Raw genomic sequence first — 26,119 nt, forward strand, 5'->3', positions numbered from 1 at the left:
AGTCAAACCTCCTTCTGTCACCATATATTTATTTTTAAAAATTATCCTTTACTTCCTACCTGACTCCTAGTTACTGTCAGTGTCCCTATGGGTCGGGCCAGCAAACTGCTTTTGGAAGGAAGAATCAGCAGAAGGGGAGGAGAATTAATTAGGAGGAGCCTAGGATAAGGAGACCATCTCCGAGGAGTCTCATTTTTCCTTAAGGACTAGTTAGTGCTGGTCAGAAACCAAGGAGGGGCCGTTTCACCCAAAGATGCTGTCCGCAGCTGCCTGGCTGCTGCAATAGAAGCCCCCAGGCAGCATTGGAAAAATACTTAGAACTTCAGACTTTGAAAAATTACAAATCATTAATCTTTAAGTTCCAGTCCTTGCCTTGATCTGCATGTCTTTTTGGAGGTTGCTTTGGAATCTGGATTCACTAAGGCCACTCAGCCCAGTCAACCCTAGACAGAAAGAAACAGAGAAAACTGATGTGTGGGATGGGGGTAGGGGTAGGAATGCCGGGGAAAGCAGAGGTCTAGAGAAACGCGTGTGCACACACACACACACACACACACACACACGATGGAACAATTTCTACATAAGCAGTTTGAACTCTGTTTATCTGAATTATCACAAAACAACATTAAATATTAACCCGAGCTCACTGTCTTCCTGCTGCAGCTGTGACAATATTATGATAGCCTATTTCCTGACGCATCTGTGATTAATGGCCTTAATCATTAAGGTTTTCACATCCAAAGTGGTTTTGAATGCAAATATGCAAATATGCATTTTATCCAGGAGATTCTGGGGAAGATATCATAGAGCTGCCTGAAAACTAGGACAAATATCCTAGCAGTTAGAGAATCAAGAACTCTTGCCTTACAAATGACCCTGGTTTGCAAAGGGCCGCAGCTGACTCTGCAACTTTCCTGACCCCACTCCCGGGAGTTCTTAAAGGAATGACAGCAACAACAAGCCCAGTTTAACTGTTTGAGAGAATCTATCTGTTCATAAGTGGAAGGAAGTTAAAAAATACAAGTTAAATAGTGGACCTCAGAGAAAGCCTCCTACGAGTGAAAATTGCTGGTGCCAGCAAGAAGTGTGAAGTAAATAATACACCTTAAATTGAACCCATTAGTGAATATTTGCAATTAACCATCATCCTCTTTTTAAAATGGTTGTTATTAGCCAATCAAAACTATGTGTAAATTTACTACGTCTGGTGGCTTTTTCCTAACCCCCTTCCATAGTTCACAAACGTTAATATTCATAAGAATTACCTGGAGATTCCTGGAGCTCAGCCTTCAGAATCTGATACACAGGTGGTACCCAGGAATCTGCATTTGAATATCCAATTGGGGGTTTCCAATTATTACTTATTAGTTGACCCTGGGCAAGTCATTTTATTCTCATTAATACTGTAAAGTCAAAGACATGTAAAATAGCTTCTACCAATATAGAAGATTTACTGAATATTGTATGTTAACCCTAAAAACCAAGTTGATAAGATTAAACAAAATAGATAATAGAGCACCAAGCTATATATCATGCATACTAATGTTTATTATAGACCTAAAGTATGATATAAATATATATGCAATAAATAAAAATTAATAGTTGTTAAGCTTTTTAGAGGTTGGTAGAAATCTAAACTTTTTATGTAGTAATTAGGGAAAAATGTTTGAGTGATACCAATAAGATGCTGGATGTTTTCTTAGGACACATCTATTGACATGTTTTTAGGTTGAACAGATCCTAGTAGTAAGAACGGGAAGTCAAAGGTGGTCTCACTACCCTCAAACATTGTTCCAGTCATAGGCCATTCTTACATGTGAATTCAACTATTCTTCAGTGTGTCTGGCTATTTCTCTCCCCACCAGTTTGAATAGATCATCCCTTTGCTTTATTGACTCCATGGTTTCTGATGAGAAATCAGCAGCTAATTTTATTGAGAATTCCTTGTACATGATAAGTAGCTTCTTTCTTGCTGCTTTCAAGATTTTCTCATTATTGGCTTTTGACAGATTCTTCTTAGTGGGGTATGGTAACAACCACTGTAAGATCAGATTACCTCACAGCTCTAGCAGTGGCTTTATAGTTTTTAATCTGTGGCTTTGAACTCAATGAAGTTTATATGAAAGAAGACACATGGTATAGTATTAGCTACCAAAAAGATAAACCCATTGACTTAATTCCCACTACATTAATTATAGGCAAAATAATGGTTATACCTCAAAGGTGACTGACACTTTATATAATTAAAATAACCATCTGCAAACTATTTCAAGTGTAAAGCTTATGCCTTCTTGACTCTGAGAAGGTATAACACACATCTTTGTTTCTTAGGGGAAACTTTGAAAGCACTTCAAACATAGCTGAGAATCCAAATGGGTTAATGCTTCCTGTACAATATAAATGATGAAATGTGAATACCACTTCTGTATACAAAATCTCTAGGGAGTCCATTGCTGGAGAAAAAGAAAGGTGTATGCTCAAATCACTTCCCAAAATGGAGAATTGAACTAGGAATAAATATGTAAGTAGAAAAATTTCATCCTTTGATGCATCCTAAATCTCTTCCTGTGCTTAGCTGGGAGTTTGAGAAGCAGTCACATTGGGCCTGATACTTTTCCAGTAATTGTTTGAGGAAATGGAATGTGTATCACTGAATCAGGTGAGTTAGTCCCAACTGTGCAAAAGGACAAGGATTAAGGCACTCATTGTATAAATAAAGATGTTGCTTATCTTGCCATAGCTGTAGGACATTTGAAGATTGTATTCACGGAAAATGAGACCCAAGTCAACTTCAAATAAATTCTGAAAGGCATTCCCATTATAATAGTAAAGAATTTTACTTAAACACTGTTACAAACCCAATGATTCAAAACTCAAGCCATCTGGCTTTTAGCACTGGTACAATTTGAGTACCTGGTGTAGCGTGACTTGTAAGAGAAGTACCGCCATATAAAGTTGTGGGTCTTATAGGACACTGATATCCCCAAAGTGTCAGGATTAGAAGACATACTCAGATCTATTTGTAAATTGTGTTCAAAGATATAAAGAACCTCTCGTATAAAGAATTTGATCCAGATGGGAAAACCAGATTAAAAAACTTTGGCTAAGATCTTAGTTATAAGTCTTCATGGAATGGTACAAGGTGTGGTAATTAATTTGCAGGAACCAACATGCAGGTAATCTCAAACTATAAAAAAATAGAAACATGATTGAACGAAAAATAAACTCATTGAGTAATTCTAGCAAGTGGATTAACTATAACCAGAAAATATGGAAATTTTAAATAAGTGAGAATAGTTCTAGAATATTAGAATAAAAACTCAGAGTCAAAGTTCAGCTTTCGGTTTCTATCATGTAGTTTAAACATTTCAGAACTGACTTGGGAAATTTGCAGTACCAAAATCTTTCAAGAAATGCCTAAAAAGCTCTTCAACTAGAAAAAAAAATCAGTTAAATTAGTAACTTGAAAATGGGAAAATGTGATTTAGTTAGAAAATGTGTTGAAACTTAGTCTCTGAACATATAATGCACAAGGCAGAATAAAGCAAAGAAAATCAGGAAGAGGATAATTCCCATGCAGAAATCAAATGAAAGCTTTAAACCCAAATACTCCTAATAAGAAAGTGTCATGGATTCAGCAAGTGAGAGAAGGAAGGTCTGAAAGCCAACTAAAGATCCTCGAGCATATCTACTTATAATTCTTAATGTACAATCCAGGTGAAATTACAGGGCAGGACACTTTAGAGACTCACTTTCTAGCTTATATTTGAAAATGTTAAAGACAATGTGACTGGAGTTGTGTCACTCTATCAAGGCAAACCAAAAAAGAAGGTGAGCCAGCATCGGAAAGTCTTTGGATTTGATCCAAAAGAATGTGGTCCAAGGAATTTGACACGGGTTTTTTAAAAATATTTTTAACCTTTTATTGTAAAATAAAATGGATCCAGTAAACCCCACAAAACTAAAAGTAAATATACTCGTCTCTCCACAGGATCAGTAACTAGTGACCCTAGCACCCTAGTACCTTCATTTGCTTCTAACTTTCATCTGTCCTTTAATGCCGGCACTAAATTGTTAAATAAGTCTCCAGTCTCTGGAGATCCATCTCAAAAATGGCGCTCTTCTAATACTTTCTGCTGAGCCACTGCGGGGTCTGATCAGGAAAGGAAGGCAAGGACCGACACATTCTATTGGTAGGAAAAAACAAAACTGAATGTAAAGGCCCTCCTCAGAGGAAGCCTTGGTTAAGGAAAGTAAGACTTGATACTTGGTAGCCTAATATACAAGACATTATCTTTCTTTACCCAATTAACTGCTTGCAAAAACCTCATGCTAGAACGATGACAGGACCCAGCTTAATGGAATCCCACTGACTAAATATGAGGCAGATTGAACATCGAAATACATGATAGTGTTAGAGTACAACCCATTGAGTATAGCAAAAATCCATGAATCCATACTGATATGAATCAATAAACAGGGAGATGGGAAAGTTGTTCTTTACAGAATTTAATTATGTAATATATTTATAATGTAAGTAACTATAGAAGGTATGAAAGGTATAAAATCAACAATGGGTGCTAAAACTATGGGTGGTTTTGATGATGAGCAGTATACTTACACAGCATCTCCCCCTACATGTTACTTATGTTTACAAAGGAGAAAATAGTAAATTCACAGTGGAGTAGCAAGGCAACTACCACCTTAACCACATTAGCAAAGTTAACTTCACCAATATTGGGACAACCTATCATCTCACGTCCTTTCTACTTTCCCCAACTATTAGACACTGAGGAGGCTGTATCACTTCAGTAGTATCTCTGCTAAAAAGCAAAAAATGCAAAACTTCAATCTAATAGCCAGGAAACATCAGACAAACTCAAATTGAACTTTCTACAAAATAACTAGCCTGTAATGCTTCAAAAATGTCAAGGTCAAGAAAGACATAGAAAAGCTTATGAACTGTTTCAGACAAAAGGAGACTTAAGAGATATGACAACTAAATGCAATGTATGATCCTAGATTGGATCTTGGAGCTGTAATGATGATTGAGGCAGTTATAATTTGAATAGGGACTATATTGTATCATATCAGTTAAATTTCCTCATTTCGATAATCGTATTGTTTATGTAAGAGAATGTGATTGTTCTTAGGAAATGTACACTGGATTATTTAGGGGTCAAGGGACACAATGTCTTTATTTATTTTTTATTTTTATTTTTTTATTTTTTATTAAGTTTATTGGGGTAACATTGGTTAATACGATTATATAATTTTCAGGTACAATGTCTTTAAATTACTCTGAAATTCGGGGGTGGGGGGGAAAAGCCTGTGTGTGTCTATGGAGAAAGGCAGAGAGAAAATGCTGTAACAAATGGTGCAAAAGTTAAAAATATTAAAATGAAAAGTTACAAACAATGCTACAATATTAGCGAAATTTACTTCTTTCAGTCTGAGATAACATCCAAATTCAGAATTGTTCAAATTTCTTGTTCCAGAAGAATTAACAATTTGGATGCTACATTCTCTCTAATATTAAAATTAGGGACTATGAAATAGAACCTCTAATAGTAGAGGTGATACAAACACAAATTTTTTGTGGTATTTATATAAATATTCAGTCTTCCTTAATATTTTTATATTAGTTTCTAATCTCCTTAATAGGAAGAGATGAGACCCTTAATTTGGGGGAAATTTTTGTTAAATAAATACTCAAATGGAGGATGAGAAATCACTTGTCAGGAACATTTTAGGACTGTTATTTTTTTGTATCAGGCAAGAAAACAGGAGAGCTGTGATTCTAATTGCTAAGATTAAATTTTAAATATTTTTGGTTAAAAATTCCACTTAAGAAAAAGTATTCGCAATTTAGAGAATTTCAAAGTCTAGACCTCTTGGCTTCTCTGCCCCTGGATCCTATTGTCTTTAAGCAGCAGTCATTTTCTGGGTCAACAATTCCGATCCTGGTGCTGTTAAAAAATAAACCATTAGTCTCTGGACCCATTGGTCAACATCTGTTCATTTATGATTATTTTAGAACATTAACTGATTCTTGGCCAAATGCTGAACCTGATATTAGGGTAGGGCTTTGCTGCCACAAAAACTCATCTGATCAATTCCAGGATATTTGTGAGTGCTAAAGGGAACACTGAAGATCATCCAATCCAATGCCATTGTTTTGTTCCATGCTTTCTTCTTTCATCCAAACCTGAAGATGTACAGGTATAGTAGGAAGAAGCCTAGCTCAGCCCTGGCTCTAGGCCACAATGGCCACTGATGTATTGTGTAAGCGTGGTCGGAGCTCCTCCCAGTGCCTCAACTTCTTCCCCATAATACACTGACAATGCTATGACATGGACGAGCCTTTCTCTAGGTGTGCAGTTGGACACTTGGTAAACCTCTGACTTGTTCTTTTTCTCGGTCCCCACATCTCCTGGGACCCACCAAACGTCCCCCCACCCCCCACATCCATTTAACTGTCTGCTCTCAGGATCTACCCCATTCTCTCCATTCTCAGTGCCATTGTGAGTTCAGTTCAGATCTTCATCATTTCCCACCTGAAATACTACAATAGCCTCATAACTGGTCTTCCTTCTTCTGTTGTGCCCCAAACTCCCACCTCCTTCCCTCCCTCCCTCCACTACTATTCATTCTTCATAAAAACTGACCGGAGTACTATTTTTTTAATGAAAATATAATCACGTCCCTCCCTTCTTAAGCCTTCATTCTCCCCCCATTAACTTAGATGATAATATCTAAACTCCTTAGCATGTGCATAGATTTGATTCCCTAATATTCTATAGTTACCCCTATTGTTCTGTAACCTTCTTTCCTTTTCACTGTAGAATCCACATCTTTCTGTTTACTTATCCATTTTTCCCACAGTAAACTCCTTGAGGGCAGAGACTTTTCAAAATCAAATTCCTATGGCAACTAAAGTACACTTGATAAATAAAAACTCAGATTAGTCATTAGCACTTAACTTTAATTAATAGTTTAGATGAAGAACAGACTAGTATAGTGTTTAAAACAAATTTCTGAAAAGTCACATTTATATAAAAAAAAACCCAACAGGCCAGCAGAAGTACAAAAAAGGTGCAGCTTGTATTATTGCACTTAGATGAAATATGCTGTTCAGGGCAGTATAATACTTAAGCCACACAGGGCCAGGAGGAGGAGACAAACGCAGAGGACAAACCCCCGAGTAGTATTTATTCTAGATTCCAAACACTCTTAGTGGCTTCAAAAATCTTTAGCCTTTTCGAAACGTTCAATCAGAGCTCTTTACATAAATGACTGCTGTGTCTTAGTTATAACCATGCTCTTCATTCCAACTCATGGGCAACTTTTAAGGTACAGCTCTACCTCACAGGATGGGACACCTGTTACAGCCCAGAGCTCCAGGCCATGGAAAACCACCCAGAGCTCCAGGCCATGGAAAAGTGGGGAAGGCAGCGAATTTCTACTTTATACAATTTTAGGGACTAATACCATGGCTATAGTTTACCCTTTCGAGCACTCTTCAGTTTGGTCATTTATACTGGAACATGAGAAAAAGTGACAGTGAGTACAAATCAGCACTAAAGTAATTCCTAAGCTACTAATAGAAAATAAAATTTTAAAAAGTTCCCAGCCACATTCATGAAGGTGGCATAATTGTATGTATAAGAAAAAGGCTGTAATCTTATAGAAAAGATAAACTCTGACTTCTAAACAAATTACAAAATTGATTTTGCCCATACTCTTGAGTGTTATACAGAAAAATGTAAACCAGTGGACCTAATTACCAAAAAACACGTGTCCTCCCAAGTCAAGGAATGACCTTAAAGTTTAGCCTGAGCTAGTTTTATCTTCAAGTTTTCTCCGAGTTTGTCCATGAACTCAAATGTATTCAAGTAGTCTGAACGTTTCACACTGACAGAGGAAGAAAAAGAAAAGGAGGCAATTTAGTTTGTCTCTGATCTGGTAGCAGGCAGAGGAAGTCTTAGAAATGCTAGTTAAAGTGGCATTCTATTTATTTCTAGTAGAAAACTGATTATGGTAACAAGCTACAAATTTATGGCTGCAGACTATGTTCAAGGTTCAAGGGCCTGACCCAGGTGACCTGCAGTGGAAGCTCAACCACACTCACATTCAGGTTGTCATCAGCCTTGAGGATGAAACTATCATAAAGCTTCAGTTTAGACTAATGCCTAGAGACTAAAAGCATCCCACTTCTTAAAAAAATAACAAAACCTACTCAGGGTTCGGCCATGCTTTAATCCATATCCCCCCAAATTGTCACATGTCCTTTAAAAAAGTTTTAATGATCTTATTTCTATCAGTGTCTTTCTTAACAACAAATAAACAAACAAACAAAGGACAAGGGCCTGGCTAACATAATCCTACTGATAACAGAATTCAAATAGGGTGCAATGTACCATACTGATAAAAACATTTCAAATGCTGTAATTCTTGCTGGAAATTTAAGATAAGGAAGATGTGGTGATTGAGTATATCCCCACTGTTGGAGTATACAGACCCTAACTGAGATTTCTGACGACACACAATTAGGACATGGGATTGGTGTTAAACTTTAGTGGTGTTTTTGGAGACGAGTCAGAGTAACCAACTCTGATCATGAGGGCAGAGTCTCTAATTAGCAGCTAATTCAGCTGGGATACAGGGTATCATGTTTTCAGAAAAATCCTGGGCAAATTCATGGGCTCTCGAATATCTGACTTCCGGTTACAGATACTTAAGGAAGGGACTATGACCAACTGGGTTTCTAATACTTCTGCTGTTTTTCTTATCTGTAAATTGAAGAAAATGGGGGAGTGGAAATAAAATACCCTCAGGGATCCCTTTGTTTCTATTTATACATAAATTTCTTGTTAAATTAAATGGAACTTTGTCACCCAATGACTGTCAGCTAGATCAGGGGTCAGCACAGGGCAGCGTTGCCCGTGGACCCAACCCAGGCTGCAGCCTAGTTCTGCACATAGTTTGATTGAAATGCTGCCATACCCATTAGCTTCTGGATCATCTATGATTGCTTTCATGCCACAGGGGCAAAGTTCAATAGTTGCCTAGTTTCAAAGCCTGAAATGTTTATTACCTGACAATTTATAGATCATGTCTGCTGAGCTCTGAACTACATGAAAAATAATACTTCAGGTAATTCCAAAAAGCACTGATGTTTAGAGCCCAGTGAGGACAAGTGATAATTTGACCTCAGAGTTCACGGTATCTTATACTTACTTGGGTAAACCTTTAATACAAGCAGCCAAATCCTTGGTCATGAAGCCAGCCTCGATGGTCTCAATACAGACTTCCTCCAAAGCCTTTGCAAAAAAGCCAAGCTCCTTATTATTATCAAGCTTAGCTCTATGGGCTAACCCTCTGGTCCATGCAAAAATGGAGGCTGAAAGAGAAAAAAACACACTTCAGTCATACTGACTAGAGATATTCCCAAATGTTTCACAGTTCCCAAAACTAGAATAGCTTTTTTTATTTAGGTGACTGACTTCATTAGATGCTATCCACATGCACTCTAAATTTTAGGAGAGTTGGAAATATTTTACCAAATAAAAACTTTTCCCCTTGTCTATATTAGTTTTTCCTCCTCCTTACAGGCTGCAATCTCTTTTTAATGTGCTGTCCTTGAAATCTGGTTAGAAGGATCTATCCGTGTGCCTTTAGATTCTCAGCCATATGTGACATTTCACTATACCAGAGGAAAAGGAAAATGCTTGTTGAAAACATTCTCCTCTGTAATATGTATTCTCTTGCCAAATGGAAAAGCATATATTATGAATATTTTAAGAAACATGTTAAAACAGTTCTTAAGAGTAAAACAAAGCAGCTATTTGGTGATGATTTTACACTCAAAGAATCAGGTGGCCAAAGGAACATATCTGAGTTCCTTTGGAGATCGCTCTTTGGATGAAAATCAAAGCAACGGTAAACATTATCTTACCAATAGGATTGGTGGATGTCTCTTGTCCCTTCTGGTACATGCGGTAGTGGCGTGTTACAGTCCCATGGGCAGCCTCTGCTTCTACTGTCTTGCCATCTGGACAAATCAGCACGCTGGTCATCATGCCAAGAGAGCCATAACCTATAAGTGGCAGAACATGAGTATTGGCTTCAATTGCATGAAGAGCACTGGGTCTCTCAGAGATGAGAGCAAATGACTTAATCTTCACAGGTCTTGGTAAACAAAATAACCATGAGCACATGCAGTTATCGATAATCCTCCTGCCATTCAGAAAGCAGGCCTTAATCCATATTCAGAGCCAGAGAGTCTGGAAAGGCCGCATTTTCCCCTCATTCATAGATAGATGTGAGAGTCACTCTCTCCATGCCGGAGGGTTCAGGGTGCGACTGCCTGCATCCACCCTAGTTCTGTGACTTCCTAGCTACTGTGACTCAGTTTTCTCACCTATAAAATGGGACTAATAAAAACATCTACTTAATTGGGTTGTTGTATTAGATCAATACATATATATTCATGAATAAATATGTGAAGTATATTCATATTTCTTTGAATAGTATTTGCCACAGAACAAAGTTCAATATATTACTGTTGCTCTTATGTACAGATGCTTTACTGTTTTGGAAAAATAAAAATGAATGAGTTGTCTCTTGCCATCAAGCTGCTCTCTAGGACTCTAAGAAAAGGCAGGTTGGAGACAGGATGGGATGGATCCAAGAACGCCTCACTTGCCCTTCCTCTCTGTAACGTCCCCACCAAACCAATTCTTTTCTTTGGTTTCCTATTCAGAGAACCCTAATACAACTTTTAAGTCCATACAATTGACTTTTCTTTTATTCACTCTTTTACAACTGAAATCAAAGAACCCTTTTCTTCATTTTTGCTACCTCCCAATAGTACCTGTGGAGTTCATGCAAATTTATAACAGGCTACTACTTTTTTGGTCTGAGAGTAAATAAATAAACATTTTAAACTCATCTTTGAGTACAGTTAGAAATTTCTGTGTGGGGTTATTAGCTCCTTTCACAGTATTGTGTCGGTCTGAGGCTTTAGCAAACTCTAGAGATAGTTACTGACTAGAGGAGTGTGGACTGTCTCCATAGTGACTTTGTCTATCTGTTAATGTTAGGAGACACCAGGTGGTACCACTGTCAAAATAGAAGACATAAATGAAATGTTTGGTGTTCATGCTGCTACAAAGGAAAAATCTAAGGACAGCTCTGCTGCCTTTTAATCTGTTTAAGCTGCCTTAAGGTCATATTTGTCAACTGGCACTGTCCAGACAACCTTGGTTCCAGGTATCTTATCAGTGTCTTATTGGATCCTACACTACAGAACTCCTATCTTGAAGTTACCACCATAACTCGACATTTACATTAGAAATAACTCATCAAATACTCTCTTCTTGTTGCCAAGAGGACATTTAGAAACAATGGAATGATTTGGGTCCATTTCCAAGGACTCTGATTACAAGGACTTTCCCTAATCCACCATGGAGCCATCACAAAGCAACACTCCTTCCTCTACTGCATTCACTGTGAGGATTTATAGACACAGGAAGAAGGTTAAAACAGTTGTGTAACTTATTTATGACATGGAAGGGTTAATCTACTGATTTTGAAGCTGATAGGAGATGCTTAACTTTCCGTAAAAGAAAGAAAAAGGACTTTCTGGGGGAAAGCAAACATAATTAAAGTTAACACAAACATTCATTACGGGAATTTCAAGTTGACATAGCTGCCATGGGTAACTGGAATTGAAGGACAATTCGGTGCTGAGGAAATCAGAGAAAGAAGAGTTCTGTTGATTACTCCAGACACAAAGCCCCTGGTTTTTGATTCTGTGAACGGCCCTGGGCTTTTATGTTCAATTCCCTTGTGCTTAAAGGTAAGCCATGAACATATGTGTTTTACATAGCCCAGAACAGCCTTCAGTGATGGCAGAAAGGCATGAGTAGACTGTGTTGCCAGATGAATGAGCTCTAACAGAGAACCCTGTTGGCCCCTCACTTTACCCCTTCCTTGCCCGAGTGACCTCATTTTCACATTCTCAGCACAGGGAAAATAAAGGCAGGGAAAGGGAATGATTTTCAGATCAGGCAGTTGGGCTACTGCTGGAGGTACTGAAACTTCAAGTGGGAAAAAAGGTTGAGAGATAAGCTATGTTAACATAGCTAAGGCTGGAGCCAAGAGTCTCAACCTGCTGACTTGAGTATAGTCACTTTCCCAGTCTGAGCTTAATCTCCTCATCTGTCAGCTAAGAAGATGGACCAGAATGCCTTGCAGCATTAACATTTCATGATTCTACAAACAAAAGGCTACAGAATCCCCCTCTCTAAACCAGAGAACTACTGTGGCATGACCAACCCGCCACAGGCCAGGCTCCACCTCTACTAGGTCCTCCAGCGCTTACCTTGGGCCACGGAGTCTGACTGCACATCACCATCATAGTTTTTGCAGGCCCAAATAAAACCTCCCTCTGATTTCATAGCTTGGGCCACCATGTCATCGATGAGCCTATGCTCATACCAGATCTTCTGGGCTTCAAATTGGGATTTGTACTGTCTAAGAACCGAGAGAGAAAAGAATGATAAAAAGGAAGACATTGGTTTTCTAACGGGGGCTGGAGGAGTGAGGCTGGATGCAGCACTTTTTAGCAGAAGCAGCACAAACTTGAGAATCTGACAGACATGGCCTCAAAACCTTGCCCAATCATTTTCTAGCTGTGAAGCCCCAATTTCCCCATCTAAAGGGTGATTTCACCCACTCTGGAAAGATGTGAGAATTAAGTAAGATAGTAGTATCCTGAGTAATACTTTTATAATTTTCAATATGCTAATGATCAGATTCCTGAGATTCACCTTACTTTAAGCATGTATTATGGGGGAAAAAAGACTGTTCTACTGCTTAATATCAGTTAGGAAACTAGGATAGCTTCTGGGCTTGGTATAGATGGGCAGTGGGAAGAGGAATTAAAACACCTCATGAAAGATATCCAAAATGTGTGTCCTGGACAGAACACTTGCACCTCAAAAGGGAGTTATGCCATCTTAAAATTTAACACATGCTCACATATCGCTGAATCTAAAGTTGTTATAAATATAGACTTCAGTTCAAGTGACTACACCAAAGCAGACTTTTAAATGATAACAACAGGCTTCAGAAAGAATAGAAATAGGCCCAACTAAGAAACTCAAACACTTGAAAAATTAGAACTTTCTATCACTAACAGGGTACCTTTATTCAAACATTAGACAATCTGTCTCTGAAAAAAATAAATGTGGTACTCTTATTTGAGAACACATTTACCTTTGAAAAGCAATTTAGAGTGATTGTTTCACTTCTGTTAAATCTAAGTTTTGCCCTTGTCTTTAAGGGAAAATGATGGCTTTCATTCAATTTGTCCTAGAATCAAAGGGATAAAGATAAAAATTCTAACTATGAATGCCAACTTACTAGAGAAAAAAGAAAAAGGAAAAAAGGAATTGTAGTTACTTGTCATATATCTTCTGAAAGATGTCTTTAAAACGTCCATCATATTTCTTCAGAATAGTATTCTTGGTGCTCAGATATAAAGGCCAACTCTTAGACAGAGCCATCTGGAAAGAACTGTGTGCAAATTCTTCGATTGACTTATCTTGATTGTACATCCCCATGGCAACACCACCACCCTCTGTGGTTGGGGACGGGTGGGACCACACAGATGAGAGAAAAAAGGAGAAAAGTAAATGGAGAATAGTTGTAACAAGTCTAAAGACATCCGATATCAAAACACTCAATTCCCAGCTCCCCTGTCTGAGCCCTGTGCTTCAAAAAGTCTCAGCCAGGCTTCCAAGTTGAATATTCCATGAGTTCCTGAGGCAGAGTCAGTTCTAAATGAGGACATTCTAACTTGTTCTGAAAGGGCAATAGAATGAGAAAAACATGAAAATACTGAAATCCCAAAAACTACTGATATGAACCAGAAATATGCTCAAGAAAGGGTGAATAATTTTGAAACTGTCTTTTCATACTTTTAAAATTTCAAACATGTATTTTAAAATTTTAAGTGTGCACTCAATCCTCAGCTAGAGGATGAAAATTCTCGTAAGTCCCCAGAGGATACTGAAAGTTCATACTGTCATTGGTAGAAATCATGATGCTACATGTAATCATTGGTGTTTCACTACTCTTATTAGTTGAACTCCCTTAATATTGAAAGATAGAATTTAAATCCATGCCAGTGTCCAGGGTCAACTTGAGCTCAGAATGTGAAAGGTGCCGAAACAAGCGGTATTAGGGTCCATTAAAATCATATTATTTAGAGGAGGCAAGGAAAACACAAGCTAGGTAACTTTTGAGTTTTTGTTTGTGTGAGTGCTTTCAAAAACTTTGATAGTGAAGAAAGAGGGTCCTCTATTTTGTCAACAACTTTTGGGTGGAATTTTCCATAACGGACCTTTGAAGCAGCAAGACCGTGGGCAAGGAAAAAAAAAAAATGTTCCACTTCCACAGAATAAAGAGACAGGCAAGAAGAAAATTTCAGTAAATATATAACACAACCATTTTCAAGTACAAACTCTATCAGAGCAAAGGTAGATTACATGATAGGAGATTTTGAAACTTTTAATGTTCAATTTATATATAATTCATGCACAACAGATTCCTGCCAACATTCCTTTCGTGTTTTAAGAGAAATGCCTAATTGTCTACTTGTTTTTGCTTGTATGCATTTCCAATTAAAAGGCTAATCCATTTTTTGCCTTTATCCGTGCCACATGGAAGCCAATTCTTTTTTATGTTACATTTTGGGTTCTGTAGAAATATTGTAAATTCAGGTTGTACTCTTGGGCAGCCACACAACTAACTTTAAACAACCAGAAATAATGTTGTCTAAATGATCTGTAAATAAATGATCGTGATAAACTTTAATTACATACCTTCAAAGTTATGAACCAGGTACGTCTTTTTTTGGGATCCATCGCTTGGTGTGTAGGTTATCTCTACTTTTCCAGGACCAGGAACAACAAAATCAGTTGCTCTGTACTATGTGGAGAAGGGAGAGGAAGGTATAAAGGAAAAAAAAAATTGTTCTAACACAAATTATAAGGAAAGAAAATAAATCATAGAATATAGAGTTGGAAGACACCTAGACAAACCGGGCAGTATAGCTCAACCTTCTTTTATTTTGAAGATGGGGACGAAAAGGTCCAGAGAGTCCCCGAAGCTAGTTACTGATAATGCACATTAAATATCAGTTTTTATTGGGTGCCTACCAAGCACAGGGCAGTTTTCTGAGCAGTGATATGGAGAAGAGAGAGAATTAACAAAGTATTTTCCCTTATGAAGCTTCCGACCTAACAAAGACATGCTTTCAGAGTCAAGGAACCAGAAGGTGCCAGCTATACCTATTTGTTAGTTTGCGTAGAATACTAATGACAGCTCGTAAAGAGCTGTCAGAGAGTAGAGATTCAATATCTATTCTATGCAGAATACTTCTGACATATAAAATCCTTTACTATGGGTGGTAATTTATTCCCATTTCTCAACATGGAGAAACCAAAACACCAAAGTACCATTAATGCTTTGTACAGGCCTATGCACATTTAAATAATCAGGACTCAACCTGAGGTTTGGAATTTTCAGTCTGGACTTTAATAAATAGAATGACCATTCTTCCAAGTGACTGATACCAATAAAAAAGGAAAAAGGACAAAAATGATATCACTGAACTCATAAGAACTCAGAGTGGTGTTCCTAGGATTAGCGAGTCTGTAGCACTCCCACCTACATCTCTTCTTCTGGGCTTCTGGGAGGCATCTGTGAAGGCCAGGAAGAAGGGACAGTACGAGCTACAGGATAGAACAAAGGGAGACTGTCCCTCAAGGACTGACTCAGCAACCTTGTCCTTGGAACACAGGGTGGTCTGCCCTGGCAAGAGTGTTTTTAAGGACAGCCACATCAAAGCCTCTGGATTTCAGAATTAGGGATCCTTGTTTTTAAGGCTCTTTTAAGACATACGATGCCTTGTATGAAAGTCTGAAACCTCAGTCTCAACATGGAATTTTAATTTTGTTTAGTTGTCAGCTTTTCTGTTTAATTTGGCAACTGGCCTACTTGTACATAAGTACAGAAACTATACTTTCTTTTCTAAGCAGGAAAGAAATGTTAAAAGACTGCTTTCAACAACTGAGTCAGTTTTTCCTTTTATGTATGAAATGACGTTTAATATAATCTTTGGTGTTTTTCAACCCTGTCTACGTATTAGAATCACCTGGGCAGCTTTGAATGCTTGAATCCCATGGAATTCAGATTCACTGGTGTAGGGTGGGTCTTAAGCATTGGAATTAATACAAAACAACAGAAATTATTTTAAAAAGCGAAATAAAACAAACACCAAAAAAACCTTCAAAAGGATCCTTTCATAGCCAGAGCCAGGGTTGAGAACTGCTCTGGTTGAATCACAGGAAATTATCTATACAAAAATGTCCATATCACATGGTTTAACACCTAATTAAAAGATAAAGGCAGAAAAAACATGTCTGAAAAAAATCATTCGTGTTGAGATGGGTGCCTACCTCTAAGTTTTTCTTTATGTATTTCTACCTAAACATGTGTAAACATACAGACATACATATATACCCTTCTCAGTTTTGTGCTTTGTTTAACGGGAGTAGACGCTAAAAGAATAAAACACATATAAATCAGAACTTTTGGGTATCCAAAGGCCATGAAAGAAGAATGGAAAATCAAATTATGCTAACGTGACTTACTTGATCCCCATAAGCATGACGACCTATGATGATGGGTTTTACCCATCCACTCACAAGCCGGGGGATATTTTTGCAGATAATAGCTTCCCTGAAGACAGTGCCACCCAGAATATTTCGAATGGTGCCATTTGGTGACTTCCACATTTGTTTCAGCTTGAACTCCTCAACCCTCTTCTCATCGGGGGTGATGGTAGCACACTTGACACCAACATTGTACTTCTTTATAGCTTCTGCAGCATCCTTGGTGACCTGGTCATTGGTGGCATCACGATTCTCTATGCCTAAATCATAGCTGAGAGGGAAAACTCATAAGTGGGACTTTCCATGCAAACTGATAGGTGATTGAGGGTGCTTCTGTTCTATCTCTGTATGGTGCTGGCATGCAGAGCTGGCCCTGCAGGGAGTGAAGGCTCTAAATACACCTAAATCTGACAAGTTTCAACATTAGTGCACCCCGGAAGATGGCTGCCAACTAAAATAAGCACTGAGAGGCTGGACCTCTGGGCCATAGCTCCTTGTGCTGCAGCAGGAAGCTGTCTAGAAGGAAACTGAATGGATACCAATGCATTCTGCAACTTTGCCCGCTTTCATCATATAGAGGTGATAATAGCACTAGAGCAACCAATCCTTTTTCAGACTTCCTTCCATACGATTAGCATAAAAATGCAAGCCTAAGCACAACCGTATTTTTTTCCTTAGTAAATACTGGGATCTAAAAATAAAGGGCTCAGAGGATTTAAAAAATTATTTTTGTATTTTTGAATTAAAGTAGTAGAAGTTATCAATGTGACAGTCAGTGGCAAAAATGCTAATGACACCTTCATTAATGCCTGTTACTCATATGATGAACCTTTCCCAAATTTGTGAGTAAGTTCTCTGTTCTGGAAACAAACCTGCAGTTTACTGAATAAATTATGGAATCAAGCAACAGTTTTACATGCTCCAGAGTTATAGCTTAATACACACCAACACTCAGACTGCAAGTTATTCAGAGCTGAAAAGAATGTTGGTTATTCACGGAGCACAGACAATGATTATAAAGCTTTATCTGAAGTACAAAATAGTTTGTTGAAAATTGGAAAAACAAAACAGAAATGTGACAATTTATTTTGTTTTCTAAATTTTTAAAAAAGTTTTTCAGCTTTTTCAACTTTCAAAACTTGCTGGACCATGAACCCTCTGGATTTCTCATTTTAGAACTTTCCTTACATATACCAACTCATGATGCAAAGGTAAAGGTAGCAATCTTGATGTATTTCCAAATGAAAAGAATTCCAGACTGCCTTCACCTTAGGTAATTTACCTGACTATAAGAAATGCTGAAAATCTATAAAGTCTACTCCTTTCTTAAAAAAGGAATGTGGTCAGCAGTTTTCAGAGTCACAGGAACTATTTTTCATCAGAAGAATCTATTAGCAAATTAGCGAATTTTTTGCTTCTCTTCTTCACATTTCTAAGAGAAAAGAATGAATAAATAGCCTGGACCTTGGTCCAGCCTGCAGAAAACTAAACAAACAAATTGCTCCACTCGCCTCAAAAGGAACCAGTCATGTAATGATTTTAGAACAATTTAAAACTTGTTTGAGTTTCCAAAAATTCTTTGGTCTGTAGCCATTAACTCTTTTCCTTCTAGGCCTAAGGACTGTCCTTTAAAACTCCTCATGTTCTAGGCTAAAGAGGCTCAAAGCATCTTTGCAGCAATTCTACTGGCAAGAATTCTGTAAATGTACCTGTTGCCATGTAAAGTTGAAACAGGAGAGTCCTTATAAAATGCTTCTTTAACCCACTTGATGTTTCCTATGCTTCATTTCCTAGTTCCTTCTCATGGTTGCAATATAGACATTATCAACAGCTTAGGCTTAGAATAACTTAAAAGAGTATCTAATGACACCACGTAAATTAAATGTCTATACCCAAGCAAATATAACAGGTCCTCAGGACAGAGTCTGATGAAGAATTCTGGGTCAAGATAAACACTTAGAGTTGCCAGTAGTTTGGCTAGAATATATTCAAAACTTTACCATGTCAGCCTTCAGCCACTTCACCCTTGTAAAAATTCTGTCTCTACCTAGTTCAAATGTTCAAAAACCATGAGCAAGTTTACGAAAAACACAGGGAAAAAAATGAGAGAATTCCACAGAGATTTCCATATTTGTCTCTATACATTTAAATACAGGGCACAAATGAACTTCTTCTGAAAGATGAGGGTTGTATAAAATAACTCCAAAGGTTCTTTCTATGCTAAAATTGTATGAAAAAGGCAAAAGGCAAGCAATAAAAAGGAGGAAAGGTCCATTTAAGTAGAGGGATAAAAAATAGGGCTTGAAAGGACAAAATTGTGTCAACTACATTTACTTTGCTGTTTAATAGAGGATGTACCTCTATTATTTTCCCTTCCACAGATAATACCTTGTGCTAATCTTGGCCACTAACTTCTTACTAATAAAACTTTCACAGGAAACAGGTTTGGCGATACCTGAGAACCATTTTGCTTCCATCATACTTCTTGCCTTCTGAACAATAAGTCCAGCTTTTCTAGCCTTGTTAAAATTAAATTAGAAGATGCATTTGCATGTATTTAGGCACTCTATCCCAAGAGTTTTATTCACAAGGTATAGCTGTATCTATGTATAAAAAAGCTAGTCATATCCTGAAATCACTTGGATTACACTTTCTGAGTTTGTTATGAGGTGTAGTTGTGTGCCACATATACAACAGGGGTCCTATAAGATTATAATGGAGCTGAAAAACTCCTATCACCTAATGACTGCTAAGCTGTTGTAGTGCTACCCATTATACAAATACTACCATTGTGTTATAACTGCCTGTGATATTCAGTACAGGTTTGTAGCCTAGGAGCTGTAGGGGAACAGAATTTGTCACCCAAAATATGTCTCTTTGGCATAAGGATTATTTTAGGCTGGTTAATTTTAAGAAATGGCAGATGCGGAAAAGCTCTGTAAACCAAGTAGCAGTTACCTATTGTAAAAGACATTTACCTATTGTAAAAGACATTTGTGAGGAAAACCTCAATTTGTAAGGGTTTCTCCCCGACCCCCCACCAGAAAGAGGGGAATAACCTTATCTCTAGAAATTCTAACATGCAGAAAACCATGATTTAAATCTGCATCACCACCTTACATTTGGTTACTTTGATTAATGCTTTTCCTGGTAACTGCCATCGCTGACCTCTCCCACTCCCAACATCCTTTGTCTTCAACAAAATATTTAAGGTAATGGCTTCAGCCATTTTGGGGAGTTACTCAGTTTTCCTGGGTCACTCTAATGTATACAGGAGATATATTTATTCTTAAACTTTTTTTTTTTTTCTCCTGTTAGTCCTTCTTTTATTACAGGGACGTCTCAGCCAAGAACCCAGAAGGGTAGGGGAAAAATTATTTTTCTTCCTCTATAGAGCAAGAGGCTATATACCATAGTCTAGGTATATAGTAAGCTATACCATTCAGGATTGTGTAGGTACACTCTGTGATGTTTGCACAATGGCAAAAATCACTTAATTACACACTTCTCAGAATGTATCCCTGTTGTTAAGCTGCACATGACTATAATTCATTTACCTGTGCAGGTCCAATTCCACATATGGAAAAATGAGTTTTTCTTTAATCAACTCCCAAATGATTCGTGTCATTTCATCTCCTTGCATCTCTACCACAGAACCACCACGGATTTTTTGAGACATTTTGACTGCAATAAACCTTTAGAAATAAAAAAAGAGATAAGATATCTATCATTGACTTCATTAGTATAAAAACAAAATACGATTTGGTGACTACTAAAAGAGCAATTCATAATAGCATGACTGCATAAAAAGCTAACAATGATATTTATCATTAGAAATGAACATATTCTCTCTAAAAAGCATTGTGTTACATGCTTCATGTGTGGTTTTAGTCAGCCCTCTCTCATAACAACCCTGAAAAATGAAAATTATTTTCCTATTTCACTTCCTATGAGAGAGGAAAGGAGGAATCTGAAAAAATACAAAGAAAAGGGCCTGCAGAAATGACCGACTCAGCCAGTCAAAACTGCTCTCTCCCCCATTCTGCCCAGTGCTCTCCAGCTAAAATGTTTCCCCATAGCTACCTCCCCTCTCCTCAAAGACTCCCCAGCTGACATCCGTTGATTCATAGCTTGCCAACCAAATAATGTTCTTCCTTATCTCTGTAGCTATGTAGGAATAACATGACTGTGTAAAACTGCTTGTTATATTACAATTGGAGCTCAGCCTTTGGATAGGAATCCGCTGAGCAGGTGCCAGCATCAATAAGTGCTGCTCCCTGCTTATAGCCTAGGTGTCCCATCTCTCTCTGTTCAAGAATCCTATAATGGTGCTGATAATGCCAAGGTCACGGGTTCTACAAACAAACGACCTGTAAGACCAGTGGTCTGGAAATTCAGCCCCCCACCTGAAGCTCCCCCTCCCCAACCTGTGTAAGGAGGCACATGTGAAACCTCAGACAAAGGAACCACGTACCCCTTGCATGGACACTGCAGAAGTATATAAACGGTAATAAATCTAACTAGAGTGAGCTCTTGCATGGAGTTGTTACCCCACGCGCTCTGCCGGCCTAATAAATTCTCCTTCCTTTAACAAAGTTGTCTGAGTGTCTGAATTCCTCCGTTGGGTGTCACTTCCTGCAACACCCAAGGCCACCTGGCTAGAGTGTGGGGAGCCTGACCCTGTAACATGCCCTTAATAATGTAATCATTAGTTTTGCCTGTTAGTTTGTCTTATAAAATAAGATTATTTCCACAATATCATGCATATTTGAACACTTCTACCCAACTCCTCAGTTTACTGGGCCCTCAAGATGAGCAGAATGATGAGTGCTAATATCTCCCCTCTTTTAAGAGGCCGTTTTGGTTACAATAACTACCCTTGAGGATATTCTGCAAGTTCTTATAACCCATGTTTAAAGAACTTAAAGTCGAAAAGTGAAAGATGAATTCCTGGTGGAACTATGATTTCCAGAGACAATAATGGATAGAGGGGATGCTGAGCTAAATACAAAAGTGATTTCTTAATGAGAGAAATCTGTATATAGAAGGGCCACTGCTCAGGATCCAAGCAAGTCCCAGTCCTCTTCCTTGGTATCCCAGCTCCTGCGCTGTTCTGGCTGTTCAATGGCAAAAAGATAAGCTGCTAGTGCGTAGCGTAGGGACGCAGAACTGTTCAAGAAGAGATGTCATTTTGAGGAAGGCAGTGTGAGGGTAGCAAATACAAATCCATCTGATTACCAGCAAGGGTGGGGGTGCACCCTTTGGAAGAAGCAAAACTAGGAGGCTTAAAGAAAGTTCATGTCCTATGCTTGTCCCCTGATAGGCAGAGGAAGCCAAGGCTTTCTTTCATGATGCTCTAATGGAAACACAAATTTTCCCCCCAGCAACACAACTGCAAATTGCTTTTATCCCCTTAAGTTAAAGCGGAGGACAGGAAAAATCAGAACTGACCTAGTTAAAGTAATTTGGCCTTCAAATAAAAAATGTAACAGAGCAGTAGACTGTAAGCCTCAGTTCTTTGTGAAGTCAGGATATATTTCTTACCCCAGGCTCATTTTCACTTCCCAAATTTGCAATTCTATAATCTTGTTTATTTAGGAGGTTCTCAAGGTCATTACTGAGGAACCATCTAGAACTCAGCTAGAATAAAAGAAAGGAACTGGTGTGGATGAGTCAATTACTTCCTGTTTGTAATTTCAAGTATAATTTATGATACAGTTTAAAGCATATAATCAGTCATGCTGATCCCATTGTCACATCTGTCCTTGTACTTAAAACAAAACAAAATTTTAAAAAGGCAGCACATTTATCTTGGTCTTAATACTACATTTCCATTTCCTATATAGTATTACGTAAGAGTTATGGCTTGGTTATTTTTCCCTGATGGCAAACACAATTAATAGAAGGTCATATATCATACTTGAAATTTCAATATTGAGAGAGTATTTTTTAGTTAACTATTTCCTTCTCAGTTGAAGTAAATGTTTTGTGTAGTAATCTTTTTTATATCTCATAATGCATAACTGAAACATTTCAGTTTTCCCTCACATTACTTAGCTAGAAATTTACCACTCTTTAAACAATGAAAGCTTTATTGTAGATTCTGGCTTACTACAATGAAGGACATTATTTTATTTCTTTTAGATTTGAATTTCATGGGATGGGCTTTAGGTCCCATTGGATTCACTTCTTTACGCTTGCTCTCCCCGACCCCTCCCTCCCGATTTTCTATCTCCACCTAAACCCCAACTTCAGAAGGAAGGACTTTTCCAACAGGCCACTTCATTTAGTCTGAAAGCAGATGAATTCCTGACACACTTGTGCATTTCTAGAAAATAAACCTGGACTAATACAAAGTAGTTTAAGAAAAAAGAGCTGCTCATCCTGTTTAATATTATTTTCATCAACTCCAAATTTTTAGCCATTTTTTAACAGCTACTTTCATGAACTATGATAATTTCTGGGCAAAAACTGCCTCTTGCAGAGAAGACACTGAACTGAGAGAAACAAGGAAGTAGTTGCAATTTATTGTTGGAAATATTTCTGACTCACTCCTTTGCAGTGCTTCCGCCGAACTCTAAGATTTCCTAGACCAATTAAACGCAGTACTGTCAAATCAAAGAAAATACAGAAAGGGAGAAACTGCCAATTCTTACCTTTAGAGTCAACTTCTAATCAATTCCTCTTAATCTTGCACTCAGCTGAGTGCAGTTTATCTCCTAAAAGAACAACAACAAGGATTAGAAAGACAACAAACCTCTCCCTCAGGATTGAGACAGCCCGTTTATCTGGTTTAAAATATAGTGCAGAGTGCACCCAAAGGGCGAAGGGCAGTTTTAGGTCCACAGGCATCTTCTGACTAAAGGTTACAGGGCACCGGTAACGCACTGGAGGTGCGTCGGTGGGCGCGAGCTGGGTTCGTCATCCGTTAGCTGGTCTTGGGATTTGCACGTCCTTAGGTGACGCTGTGACCAGCAGGCTCTTGGCCTGTATACGTCCTTGTGGCTGCAACTGCAGCTGGCTCGGTTCCTTCTTGCTGGTCTCCACGCCTTCCCCTTCCCTCTCCGGCGCCGTACCTTTAAACCCCAGGGACCAGGAGTCGGCTAGGGAACGCCTCCCCCATTATTCGAGAGCCAGGCGGCGGCAGCGTTGTCTCCTGCACCTCCCAACTCGGTCCTGACTGCAACCGGGTGGTCTACCAAACACCCCTCAGACGGAGCTGGAGCCCCACCCCCTTCTCGCCCCCTAGGCTGACGCATCCACTCTGCAGCCTGAGTTCGCAGCACACGCCCAAGTCTCCGGCTTCCACTTTTCTTTGCAGTCAGCTCCCCATGGCCGCACGTTTTCTTGCCTCTAAACCCAAGACTTAAGTCTTCCAAGCGCTCTTGCAACTTCCCACCGCTCGATTTTTCTTTCTGTGTGCAGACCTGGGTTTCCATTTGTCACTGTATGCAACTTTCTACCGCCCACTTTCACCCTCCCGTAACCAAGAGCAAGCTTTCTACACACCCAGGCATTAGCACTCTCTTCCTCCCCATTTCCCTATCTCACGTGCAAAATCTGGTTTTCCCCCTTCCTTGCGACCAGAACTCCCCTGTAAGTTCCTCCCTCCACACTCAAAATATGAGCTTTCTTCCTTTTTCTTATTCCGGCCACTGGTAGACTCAGAACCTCCTCCGAAGTCAAGGGCCGGGGCCGCCCTCACAGCCTGCGGTTACCTGCAGAGGAAGGTACGCTGGCGACGCGCTGGGGGTTCGCCACAGCCACACACGCTTAAACTCAAAAGCGCGCAAACTGACAATCTCAGCGGAGCCCTAGCAGTCCAACACCTCCTCCGCAAAAACGCATTGACCCACACTCGCAGGGCAGGGTTTTCCTTTTCCCGGCTTTTGTCCGCTCCCGGCCCGGCCCCCTCAGCCCACCTCCTGGAGCCCCGCCCCCACGACGCGGCCAATCACCGCGCGCCGACCCTTCTGAGGTGGGCGGGGAAAAGGGTCAACCAGCGTGTTTCAGAACCTATCCGGGAAATGCACCGTCCAGCTTTTCCTGCGCTCTGGGCTGGGAAAGGGGCGGCAGCGCCCCCTCAACTCGGCTACGGCTTTCCGTGGTGGAAGGACGCGGATGCCACCTGCAGGCTGGGGAGCACGGCGCGCTGGGGCTCGTATTTCGAGACCCAAAGGCACCCCGGGCTTTGTAACAAGCTAGGGCCAAGTGGAGTGAGTTTCCAGGTCCACAGTAAAGGCAAATGGGGAAACAAAGCGCCTGAACCGGTCTCCTAGACGCTCCCAGATAGTTTGGAACCACCTTTTGAAGAAGGAAGAGTGTTCCAAGAGACTAGCTTCAGGGATAGTGCAGTAGTTTGGAACCACCTTTTGAAGAAGGAAGAGTGTTCCAAGAGACTAGCTTCAGGGTCGCTTTTGGGGGCTTCACCCAGCTGGAATACAAAGGATTGAACAGTTACATAAGCAGGCATGCCATAGTAAATAATTTCCACCATCACCAATGATTAGGTCTTTAGAGTCTGTACCTATACAGTAGTAACCCCTTACAAGCAGTTTTGCTTTCTGTGGTTTCAGTTACCTGTGGTCAACCGTAGTCCAAAAACATTGTAAGGAAAAGTCCGGAAAAACACAGTTCATAAGCTTTAAATTGTGCACTATTCTGAACAGCGTGATGAAATTACCAGAGGTCTTGCTCTGTCCCAACTGTTTTATGATTCATCTCTTTCTCCAGCATATACATGCTGTATTCTAATAGCTACCCACCCCTGAGTCACTTAGGAGCTTGCCAGCTTAGTTATCAGATCAATTATCTGATATTGCAGCATCCTGGTGCTTGTGTTCAAATAAGTCATTTTACTTAAGTAAAATACTTAATAATGGCCCCAAAGTTATTGACATAACTTTTGTTACAGTATATTGTTATAATTGTTATATTTGATTGTTATTAATCTCTTACTGTGTCTAATTTATTAATTAAACTTTATCATAAATAGGTATGAATAAGGAAAAACAGTTATGGTATTATCTATGATTTGAGACATCCAGTGGGGGGTCTTGAAAAAGGCCTCTTCCCCTTATAAGCGGGGACTGCCACAATTCTAATTACATTTACATACTATGAATAAACCCAATCGGCATTGCATTAAAAGATAAAAATAATGAGGAGAATATTATCTGGGTTCCAGAGAAACTGGACTAAACGTGAGAAGCCTGAGAAAACAACGGATTAAAAAAGTTCTGTCCCCTGCAGGGAGTTATTTTTTGTGTTTTCCTTAATCTTGAAAACATGGGGCGGGGAGGAGGACTAGTTTAGACAGTGATTTGTAGGATTATAGCATGCTTATATATTGCTGCCCAGGATTCAATGTT

At 39.1% G+C, this 26,119-nt stretch overlaps 1 protein-coding gene across 4 annotated transcripts; it reads right to left on the reverse strand.

The window, feature by feature from the left end:
- Positions 1 to 6,964: 6,964 nt before the first annotated feature.
- On the reverse strand, positions 6,965 to 24,646 carry IDH1 (isocitrate dehydrogenase (NADP(+)) 1). Of its 4 annotated transcripts, none has more exons than XM_039844598.1 (10): positions 24,467 to 24,646; positions 23,405 to 23,467; positions 20,306 to 20,443; positions 16,728 to 17,019; positions 14,895 to 15,000; positions 13,471 to 13,648; positions 12,389 to 12,540; positions 9,959 to 10,099; positions 9,241 to 9,403; positions 6,965 to 7,914 (listed from the first exon to the last, which is right to left on the reverse strand). In XM_039844598.1, exons 3-10 carry the CDS (start codon positions 20,425 to 20,427, stop codon positions 7,824 to 7,826), a joined length of 1,245 nt encoding a protein of 414 aa, XP_039700532.1. In that variant the 5' UTR covers positions 20,428 to 20,443; positions 23,405 to 23,467; positions 24,467 to 24,646; the 3' UTR covers positions 6,965 to 7,823. The 4 variants fall into 4 exon arrangements, with proteins under 4 accessions (XP_039700532.1, XP_039700533.1, XP_039700534.1 ...); XM_039844599.1 differs by lacking the exon at positions 24,467 to 24,646 and adding an exon at positions 23,825 to 23,942 and having other exon boundaries at positions 7,633 to 7,914; XM_039844600.1 differs by lacking the exon at positions 24,467 to 24,646 and adding an exon at positions 23,565 to 23,724 and having other exon boundaries at positions 7,633 to 7,914.
- Between the last annotated feature and the right edge of the window lie 1,473 nt (positions 24,647 to 26,119).

The sequence above is a fragment of the Pteropus medius genome, unplaced genomic scaffold, assembly GCF_902729225.1.
Source record: "Pteropus medius unplaced genomic scaffold, Ma_sr-lr_union100, whole genome shotgun sequence".
Taxonomy (NCBI): Eukaryota; Metazoa; Chordata; class Mammalia; order Chiroptera; family Pteropodidae; genus Pteropus; species Pteropus medius.

What these genes read in the sequence shown, in the direction of transcription:
- IDH1 (XM_039844598.1), bottom strand. Translation starts at nt 20,427, where the DNA reads ATGTCTCAAAAAATCCGTGGTGGTTCTGTGGTAGAGATGCAAGGAGAT. An exon ending in GTCAGACTCCGTGGCCCAAG is followed by an intron (nt 10,100 to 12,388) that starts GTAAGCGCTGGA and finishes TGCCACTTATAG; the next exon opens with GTTATGGCTCTCTTGGCATG. An exon ending in TGTATTAAAGGTTTACCCAA is followed by an intron (nt 7,915 to 9,240) that starts GTAAGTATAAGA and finishes TTCCTCTGTCAG; the next exon opens with TGTGAAACGTTCAGACTACT.